At 38.9% G+C, this 10771-nt stretch overlaps 1 protein-coding gene across 1 annotated transcript; it reads left to right on the plus strand.

Annotated features, from left to right (window-relative positions):
• Window positions 1-3985: 3985 nt before the first annotated feature.
• LOC111191700 (probable G-protein coupled receptor 139) lies at window positions 3986-8324 on the plus strand. The gene is made up of 3 exons (XM_022667313.2): window positions 3986-4113; window positions 5576-5964; window positions 7618-8324. The coding sequence occupies exons 1-3, from the start codon at window positions 4041-4043 to the stop codon at window positions 8293-8295; spliced, it is 1140 nt and encodes a 379-aa protein (XP_022523034.2). The 5' UTR covers window positions 3986-4040; the 3' UTR covers window positions 8296-8324.
• Window positions 8325-10771: the final 2447 nt, after the last annotated feature.

The raw sequence follows: 10771 nt of genomic DNA on the forward strand, positions 1-10771 counted from the left end.
CAAATAAACCACTTCTGGTCCTCTGATGGACTACTTATAAATGGCTGATAAATTAAAAAAAGTAATTATTATTCCACATAGGTTTGATATATTTAGGTAAATATGTTAAAAAATAGAGACACAATTGTGGCAAGGCACAGATCTGGCCAAGGTTACAAAATATTTTCTGCAGAACTCAAGTTTCCTAAGAGCACATTGGCCTCCATAATCCTTAAATAAAAGAAGTTTGGGACGACCAAACTCTTCCTACACCTGGCCGTCCAGCCAAACTGAGCAATTGTGGGAGAAGAGCCTTGGTGACCAATGTAAAGAAGAACCCAAAGATCACTGTGGCTGAGCTCCAGAGATGCAGTACAGAAAAAGTTCCACAAAGTCAGCTATCACTGCAGCCCTTCAAAAGTTGGGGCTTTATGGCAGAGTGGCTCAACGGAAGCCTCTTCTCAGTGCAAGACATATGAAAGCTCACATGAAGGACTCCCAGTTCTTCTAAGCAGTAAGTGTGGAGAAAACCAGGCACTGCTCATCACCTCCCCAATACAATCCCAACTGTGAAACATGGTGGTGGCAGCATCATGCTATGAGCGTGTTTTTCAGCTGCAAGGACAGGACGACAGGTTGCAATTGAAGGAAAGATTAATGGTGATCAAGTACAGAGATATCCTGAAAGAAAACCTCTTTCCGAGTGCTCTGGACCTCAGACTGGGCTGAAGGTTCACCTTCCAACAAGACAATGACCCAAAGCACAGCTAAAATAACAAAGGAGAGGCTTCAGAACGACTCTGTGACCATTCTTGACTGACCCAGCCAGAGCCAGAGTCTCTAGAGAGACCTGAAAATGGCTGTCTACCAATGTTTATCATCCAACCTGATGGTACCGGATAGGAAGAATGGCAGAGGATCCTCAAATCCAGGTGTGGAAAACTTGTTGCATGATTCCTAAGAAGTCTCATGGCTGTACTAGCTCAAAAGAGTGCTTCTACTCAATACTGAGCAAAGGGTCTGAATATGTATGACAATCTTATGACCATGTGATATTTAAAAAAAATAAATAAATAAATACGTGTCCCAAAAAAAACATTTTGTTTTTTTTTCTGTCAAGATGGGGCTGAGTGTGCATTAATAAGAAATAAAATTAGCTATTTTGATTTTAGCAAGTGGCTAAAATAGTGGCTGAAACATTTTGAAAAATGAAAAAAATTTAAGGGATCTGAATACTTTTTGAACCCGCTGTATTTGTGAGCCATTTGTCCAGGGCAGGAGGAATAAACTGGACCGCTGATCTGTGATGGAATCCTGACTGACTTTGGCTGGACGGGTGACAGGAGAACCTTAGGGTCGAACATCCATCAATGTCAGGATGGACAGGTGGGCAGTCAGTAAGGGCTGGGTGGCCTTGGCTGTAATGGGGAACCACTCAGCTTTCAGACAGTAATTTCTGCATGTTCTCCACTGCTGCTTTGTGTAGATTGTTCCTCAAATTTGTTTCAATTGTTCTTTACCAGTAATGAAGAGGTTAAAAGCAGGCTGCATGTGCAGAGAGATTTTATTGTACAGGGCAGGCTGGCAGGTACAGCATATGCAAATTCACATCAAAGTGTCACAAAAAAATGGGCCAGGAGAGGACAGGCAGGATGAGACAGGTGTGGAGTAGCAAAAAGCTGAGTTTAATAAACAAACCAAAAAGGGGCAGGGTCAAAACATGGCAAGGCATTATCAGACGGCAAGGCAAAAACGAGATCAGAAATACAAAAAGGGTCATACACAGAATAAACAAATTGTACAGATGGACGAAACCAAGTCTAATACTCGGTAATAGTTGTAAAACAATAGAAAAAAAACAGGTCTGTACTGTTGTGGAGCTGTTTTGGAAGAGAATAGTGAACTGTGTGTAACTGAGGGCCACAAAAGAGTGACCTGTTGTGTTCTTCAAATCACTGTGAATATTGTATGCATTTCTCAGCTTTATACATAAGGTCCTTCACTTTGGAACAGTTTTTTTCAACACTGTAGCGGCCGAGACATTCAGCCCACCAGGGATGCAGCCTGCTGGAGCTCAGGTGAGGGTCGAGGCCTAGCCACAGCACACGAGAACATCTGATAGTGATGGTGCATGTGCATTCCCCACTGAGGCCAGCAGAGGAAGACATTACACCACCAAGAAAAAGCCACTTTGCTGTATATGTTTATTCTGTTCAGCTTGCAGTAAGAGAAAGGTTTAACAGCTGCAATATTCTGAGGAAAAAAATGGAATCAGATTTTTATATGCTTTTAAATGCTTTTCTATTAAATCAATATTACACAACAGCAGTTTCCTCAAAATCAATAACACAGAGCACAATTTCCTGTCATTTCTGAAGCTCAACTGTCCATTCAGCTGATCTAATGTGTGTGTGTGTGTGTGTGTGTGTGTGAGAGAGAGAGAGAGAGAGAGAGAGAGAGAGAGTTTGAGTGAGATGAGGTGGTCCACCTGTGTCTCTCAGCTCTATCCATCACAGTAAGTACTCTTTATACATATATATGTATGTATGTATGTTTTTTAACTTTTGAAATCAATATATATATATATATTTCTAAATTTAATTGAGTATTCTTTCAGAAGTTATTTTATTCTTTTAAGCTGAAAGGTAAAATAGTTAATTCTGCACTGAGACAGACTGATGTATTTCATTTGTTGTATAGTTTCTGGCTTTGGTGTATTTGTAAACTGTAAACTGCTGTTATTTGACATATTTTTTGCATGGTGTGACCCTATCTGTGATTTGTGGATGTGAGATCAGAGTTAAGAGTTGTTGTTTTTTTACTGAGAACGTGTCCATGTTTCTGTTCATCTTGTATTAATATCACTGGATTTCAAATATTGTCCAATCTTTGAGAAACTAAATGGTTCTCAAACCCTTTTAGTAACCAAATAAATGATGATGAAATTATAATGTGTGTTTACAGAGATTAGATTGGTGACAATCCAGATAAGATAGTGTATATATAAACAGCTCTTTTTAGATTTTACCAAATTGAAAACCTCTGGAATATAATCAAGAGGAAGATGGATGATCATAAGTCATCAATCCAAGCTGAATTTCTGCAGCAGGAGTGGCATAAAGTTATCCAAAAGCAGTGTGTAAGACTGGTGGAGGAGGACATGCCAAGATGCATGAAAACTGTGATTAAAAACCAGGGTTATTTCACCAAATATTGATTTTTGACCTCTTAAAACTTTATGAATATGAACTTCTTTTTTTTGCATTATTTTAGGTCTGAAGGCTCTGCATCTTGTTTGTTTTTTCAGCCATTTCTCATTTTCTCCAAACATTTGACAATATTTTATATGGAATTTGTGAGAAATGTCATCAATTATTGTTGTTTAATAAAACAAAACTTTTTTGAACATGTTTTGCTTAAACATATACCTATAAATAGCAAAATCTGATAAACTGATTCAGAAACTGAAATGGTCTCCTAATTGTTTACAGAAATATATATATAAACTGAAATCATTATGTAAAAACAAAAAAATTTAATTGTCATTGAGAATCACTCATATGTTGGAAGAATATCAAAGTTTTTTTGTTTGTTTTTTTTTGTTTTTTTTACAATATTGCTTAGTCCTACTATCAGTCCTCGAGGGGAATCAGACTGTCCAGCTTGGCAACAGTAGCCTTGCATCCACTTTTGCAAATTAAAGAAGGATACATCTGATATCAAACATCTTGAAAAATCGACTGCAAATGTAAATGTTACTTTTTTGTCTGATGCTTTAAACAAGGCGTTTCTGCACAGTCAGTAAATTTAATCAAATTCTCTTTACTAGCTGAATAAAAAAGAAATAATAGACTAACACTGTATGATGTGAACACATCATAAATTTTGCTCTTTTATTTCAGAACAGCGAGGAAAGTTCAGACTGAATCTAATGGCTGTGGTGTTATCTGTTGTTTGATGTGTGTGTGTGTGTGTGTGTGTGTGAAGGGGACTTCTGTAATGGCTTTATTGCAGCATTAGCACTGGTGCTGTGGGGGCGTGTTGACTCTGAGGAGCCAGTGATGGACGGAGTGCTCGCCTTCATCACCTTTCAGAAGGTGTATTACCCACTGCTGTGCATTCTGGGTATTCCAGGTGAGTCCCAGTACCTGGTAATAGACACAAATACAGCACTGAGGGCACTGAGTGACTCACTGAGCCACTGGGTTCACAATAAGACAACTTTATAAAACATATTCCTGCTTAAAAGATCCAGCTCAAGACCAGCTGGTCATCCACAGGAAACCCTAAACTGGGTAAAAGCTAGGTAATTAGTTAGTCTACCAATAAAGGTGTTATTTCTGGATGACAAATTGATCTTAACTGCTCTACAGTTTATTAATTGAATATTTAGCTCAATAATACAAATCGTTACTAAGCATTAATAAAGGGTGGTAATGTAATGTAAAACACATTAGCATTAGCTACAGACATTAACTGCTGAAAGGTAGGTGAGGTAAACAATGTTACCTTAGAGCTGAGAGTGAGAACGTAGTTACGTAGTCATTTCAGACTTATAAAATTGTTATAAACTAGCTTTTAATTTACACATTCTCTATCATTGTAGTGTTTGGTTGGAACACAGCTGCAGCCTTTTAAATGTAATTGTTTAAGAATGTGCGTGTTTGGTTGTCCAATAAGCATTAACCTTTAATGTGGGCAATGAGCAACTTAGGAGACTGTCCACTCAATCAGTAGTTACAATTTTTATTAAAAAATATATATATTCCTAACTTCTGATTGGGTGGGCAAGACACATAAACAGAAAACAAACATGAGAAAAGCAAAATAAATAAATAAATAAATAAATAAATAAATAAGCAAGGCTAGGATAACTCGAAAAAGACAAGAACAAAGATAATCAAACTAAGAAAACAAGAAATCAAATTAACACTGGGATCAAACAAAAAAACTGACACCCATACAGAGCATACTAAGCACACTAAGTACACAAAAGACTCCATGAAGGACTCTGAAACAAAAGGGCTTATATACAGGAAGAGGGTGAGAAACACCTGAAACTGCTAACAAGGAGGCGGGGTAACAAACAAGCTAGGTGGGGGGACAACAAAACAGGCTGAAAGGCAGAACTGAAACAGAAAAGGAAACACACAAGGCATACAAAGGCTAAAGGTAGGACAGCCTGATGTCTAGGTTGTTTACAGTCAGTCACACAACAGTGTTTTCTGTTGCCAAGATTACAATACGCCAGCAATTTACCTGAACGCACCTTACTTCCATACCCCCACACACATCGGTGTAGATATTTTCATAAGCTTTGTTGGTATTTAAGTGGTGTAAGTGCAAGGCATAAAATAAGATGGTTTGCAGTACATAAGATAGAAATGAGCATTGTGTCATGCTTTGTGCAGGGTGTAAAATATGGCCCCTGATCTCTAAGTTAAGTTGCCACATTTATCAGGACTCTATAAGCTTGTTCTAATTGGCTATCCAATACTTGAGTGACAGGTGACAATGAAAAAATAAGACTTTCTGAATCTAAACTGACTGAAACAAACTGTGTGAAACATTTCCATCCCATCTTCTCCTCTTCCAGCAAATCTCTTCACCTTCTACATGATACGTTTCCGCACCTGTGGCATGTCGGACTCGGCCCGGATCTACCTGAGCTGCCTGGCGCTGGTTGATACCTGTTACCTGGTGTGGGTCATCCTGCTGGACCTGTGTCTGACCTTCCTGCAAAGCCAGCCCTTCTGGCACTACCACCCGTGGTGCGGGATCATGAACATCCTGCAGTTTGGGACCTTCTACTGCTCTGCGTGGGTCGTCGTGGCCTTCACCATTGAGCGCTTCTTGGTTCTGAGGGCAACAGTGAGCTGTCAGCGCCCCCTGCATGCCAGGCACGCATTGCTCACTTGCACCACCATTATCCTGCTCTCACACCTGGCCTCTATACCAGCAGGCTGGATCAATGTGGTGGCACAGGTACTGCTCTTTGCACTAATAACTGTATTATAATACTGCACAGCAGAGTGTGCTTGTGTATATACGTGCAAATGCATGAATGTCTGTATGTCCAGATATAAATAGTTTTAAGACAATTTTATGCCACTGATACAATGATTATATAATAGCACAATAATGCAGTTACAAAAATTTTAAAGAGCAATAAAGATTTAATTAAAGTATATAGAAATTATACATATATTCATAGTTTCAGAATAAAAACAAAATAATTTGCAACAAAAAACTTGTTTTTTAAAAAGTGTTAAGCAAAGCAAACCAGTCATTTGCTTACATATATAAAACAATGCATTTGTTTTAGAATGACAGAGCAAAAATGGCAAACCAGAAGTGTACTCACAAAACAAGCCAGAGCAGAGAACCAAGATAAGAATGGCACACAGAAAGAATAAATAATCATACATAAAAAATCCATATACCAGTATACAGTGACAGAAGTTGGCAATACTTTGCAAGGAAACAGGGCAAAGAGGCAGGTTGAAATACAAAAAGCTCAATAAGAGACAGGTGAAAGTGGTTAGTACTCAGGGGACTGGAAGCCAGAGAACATTTCATGATAGGTGGAATAGGGACATGTGGGGGGGATGTCAGCTGCAGTGGGATTCTGGAAAATGCTCCAGATGTGACACAAAGTTTACACACCAGCTCTTTCATGTTAATGCACTGTTCCTCTCTAATTAAACATAATAGGCAACATTGAGGTCAGCTAAATTGATTGAGGTCAGGTCAATATACTGCACAATAACTTCATAATGTAATTATCATAAAAGGCCTACTTGTGCATTTTAGGTCACTAAATGTACTATAAAGTTGTTTGCACCTTACTGTGCAAACTAAAGCCTCAGTGCCTGTCTCCACCTACATGTCTAGGTACATTTAGTGAAAGCAGTGCAGTTATCACCTTGCTTTTTGGAAAACTCTTTTGGATCATATTAAGGCACATTGCTCAAATCTGATTTTTTGCTCTTGACAGTTCACAAATGTAAATGAGCTGTATCTGTGTGTAATGTGAACAAATCTGTCCCTGAAATGCCTCACGTGTGCACATTGATACTTGTATAAATGTTGCTTTCTTTACCAACAACAAAAAATATCATATTTGAGAGACGACTCGTAGCTTTATAAAGGGAAATGGATGAGTTAGCAGCTCATATGTGGAGCATCTTTTCCTCGAGTGGAGAGCAAACAGCTGATCTGAAGTACATGCTCAGGTCAAGGAGGTAAAAAAAGCCTAATATGCGATCATATGTCAATATAAGAAAACAATAGCCACTTTAGGTACTTCATATGTCTTATCTTAACTACATACTACTTATGTAACTAATGATACCCTGAATTTGCCACCTGATTCTTTATAAAATCTTTTGAGGGATTCTTATCAGGTGGTTGCAGTATTGTGCAGTATTAAAAGTGGTATTTTGTGTTAAATTCAAAGAAAACAAGAAAAATATTTTTTTTTCCAGCTATTTAAATAGTTCTTGTTTAATTGGTTTTATCGCAATACCTAAAATTTTGCTAATAAACTACCAGTAAATGTGCAATGTGGGCTGAATGATTTTGATAAATATAAATAGTGTTAATAAATACTTTATCGCCTTTCTCTCTCTGCTGCAGGTGAACCTGACTCTGGATGGTCAGGTGGTCAGCATGCCGCGGTGTATTTACCGTGAAGCTCTGTACTCCACCGTGGTCGTCTGGATCACATCATTTCTGTCCAGCGGCGTCCCCATCATGCTCGTCATCATCTTCAACTCCTTGATCGCGTATCACCTGCTGTGCTCCAGCCGGCTCTTCACCAAGGAGGAGCGCCGGACCATCCAGGGGTCTAAGACACGGGGGAGCATCCGCCGAACCCTGCTGCTGCTGGGCACTATCTCTGTGGCATTTGTGGTGCTGACCCTGCCACGCTTTGTCACCTACTGCATCCTGCGCACCATCTACAACCACAAAGACTTTGACCGTGATGACTACGAAATGCCCATCAACATAGTAAGCGACGTGGCGAACATGCTGCACAACCTGAACTCCAGCACCAACTTCCTGCTGTACTGCATGGTCAGCCGCCGCTTCCGGCAGGAGCTGCTCAACACTCTGACCTGCCGGGCCAAGGCCAGGGAGCTGGGCTCCTACTTCACACACACCACCATGAAGGTGTTTTCAGTGGCCGAACACAAATACACACGCGGCCGAGACCCCGTCTCAGTTGTGCTGATCAAACTCAGACGCTTTCACGATTTGACCCCCCACGACCCCCGTCCATCTTCGACCTCTGATTTCTCCAGCACATTTTAAAACTAAGGACACCAATCCGTTTTACTAGAAAAATCTAAGTTTGCAAAAAACATTTTGACATTTGACATTTGAAAAAATAAACAAATACAAAAATATGTAACTTTTGTAAAAAAAGGTAGACTAGTATACAATGTAAATGTAAAAAATCTGTGTTTCTTACTTTTTTTTATAATTTTATTAATTTTTTTCCCATTTCTCCCCAATCTACACAGCAAATTACCCAACCCACTCATTAGCACTCCCCTATCACTAATAATGCCTCAACACCAGGAGAGTGAAGACTAACATGGGACTAAAATGAGTAACATGTGAAGTCAAACACCACCTCTTTTCCAACTGCTGCTGGTGCAGCATTGCTGAGTAGCATCACAGCGTGCTCAGAGGAAAGCGCAGCGACTCGGTTCTGATACATCAGCTCACAGGTGCCTCGTGCTGATCGACATCGCCCTCTGGAGTGATGTGTGGAGAAAGCACCATCTACTGACCCAGAGAGAGCAAGGCCAATTGTGCTCTCTCAGGGCACCGGTAGCCGATGGCAAGCTACACAAAAAGGATTCGAACCGCCGATCTCCTGAACATACTACTCAGAGTTCCTGTGTTTCTTACTTTTAATTAGTTTTTTTTGTTCATTGCAGACACCATGACCACCAGATATTTCATGATTTATGTGTTTATATGTAAATTTTATTTGTTGATTAACATACATTTCTGTATTTCAGGCCAACTACACATTTCAAAAAAGGCTGTTCGGACAGTAAAGCATTTCCCACTTTATAACATTAGAAATAGATTTTACAATGTATTTCTGAATGTATTGTACCTTTACCTGTCAAATGTTGATGGAATTACAGACCTAATGTAGATGTTTTTTATATGTCTCTATTTAGGCCACTAGATGGGGAAGAGGAGATTGGGATCCACCCTTCCTCTCCATTAGTGGACCACACCTTCTCTTAATTTGCAAAAGCTTTTAGAGAAGTCAGTTGTTGTGTAGTGTTTGGTATATCTGACCAAGGCCTTGAAGCATGGGCCGAAATGTCATGCTTTTACTTAAAGAAGTCTATTTTTGCTAGACTTTTTGATGAGGAGTGTTTTTTTATTTTTGATTGCACCTTATCCAAAACGTTGGTTGAAGCACTTTTTTCTTGCTTTTGCAACTTCATAATGTTGCCATTCCATCTTACAAAATGTAAAAGATGTTTAGAATCATGAATACAAAGTTATGAAGTTGTTATTTTGTCCCATTCATTCTGTGAAAATGTCTCAGGGTGTAACAGTGTGGGGGTTTCATTGTCCCACATTCTCAACTGGGAACAGGTCGGACTCCAGCCAGATCAGACTTATACCTGTACTCTTACATAGCCATGCTTTTGTTATGCGTGCAGCATATGCTTTTCCATTGTTTAGTTGAAAATGCATGCGAATCCTGGAACACAGCTTATGCTGTTTTATGATTTTAAAGCACTTTTAAGCATTACTGCTGCCATTATAGAAATATGCTGACACAAGCCCATACCACATAATGTCTTTTGCACTTTTTCTTGATAACAGTTTTGATGGTCCTTTCATCTTTGGTTGAAATATCTAATAGTGGTTAATCTGACAAAACTGCACGTTTCCACTGTGTGATGGAGTGGTGAGAAGTTAATGCTGCTTCTGGACATGGTTAACGTAATGCTTTAGTTTTCCACTGTAAATGTTTAAGAGATCGTTGTTAATGTTATCCTTCAAACTTCACCTTCAAACTTCACATACATTTTTGTCCCTCATGAATAAGTAATTGGATCATTTTCCTTAATAAATAAATAACCAAGTATAATAGTTTTGTCTCATTTGTTCATCTGGGATCTCTTTATCTATTTTTAGGACTTCATGTGTTATTTTTAAGCCAGATGTAATGGGATTTTGTCACGTCAGTTCAAAGAATATTTACCCAAAGTTCTGGGGATCATCAAGACGTTTTTGGCAAATGTGAGATGGGTCTCTTTCTTATTATTGAATCATTAACACTGACCTTAACTGAGGGAGGAGAGACTTGCAGTTATTTAAATGTTGTTCTGGGTTTTTTGTGACCTCCTGGATGAGTTGTCCATGCCCTTTTGCAATAATTTCAGTTGACCGACCACTCCTGGGAAGGTTCACCAGTGTTCCGTGTTTTCTCTATTTGTGAATAAAATCTTTAGGTATTGGACATTCCAGGATTTTGGTGCATTTCCTATTCCACCACTTAAATTTCAAATGTACATATCCAAAATATCTAAATGGCTATTTTTTGTGAACAATGTACTTGTTATAAGACAAACTGTAAAATTTGGTGGAAAAAATAAATTCCTTAGATATTCAAAGGACCGAATACCTTTGGACCACCTCAAAAAATGTCCGTTTTCTCTTGTCCCACACATTGGGTGACCAACTCCTTTGGCAAATTAAAATAAGCTTTAAATAAATTACTTCCTCTTGTATATTATTGATATGC

Source organism: Astyanax mexicanus, chromosome 1 (assembly GCF_023375975.1).
Source record: "Astyanax mexicanus isolate ESR-SI-001 chromosome 1, AstMex3_surface, whole genome shotgun sequence".
NCBI lineage: Eukaryota > Metazoa > Chordata > Actinopteri > Characiformes > Acestrorhamphidae > Astyanax > Astyanax mexicanus.

Coding starts and splice junctions, on each gene's coding strand:
- LOC111191700 (XM_022667313.2), top strand. CDS start 4,041: ATGGACGGAGTGCTCGCCTTCATCACCTTTCAGAAGGTGTATTACCCA. Junction 4,114..5,575: donor GTGCATTCTGGGTATTCCAG/GTGAGTCCCAGT, acceptor CTCCTCTTCCAG/CAAATCTCTTCACCTTCTAC. Junction 5,965..7,617: donor GGATCAATGTGGTGGCACAG/GTACTGCTCTTT, acceptor TCTCTGCTGCAG/GTGAACCTGACTCTGGATGG.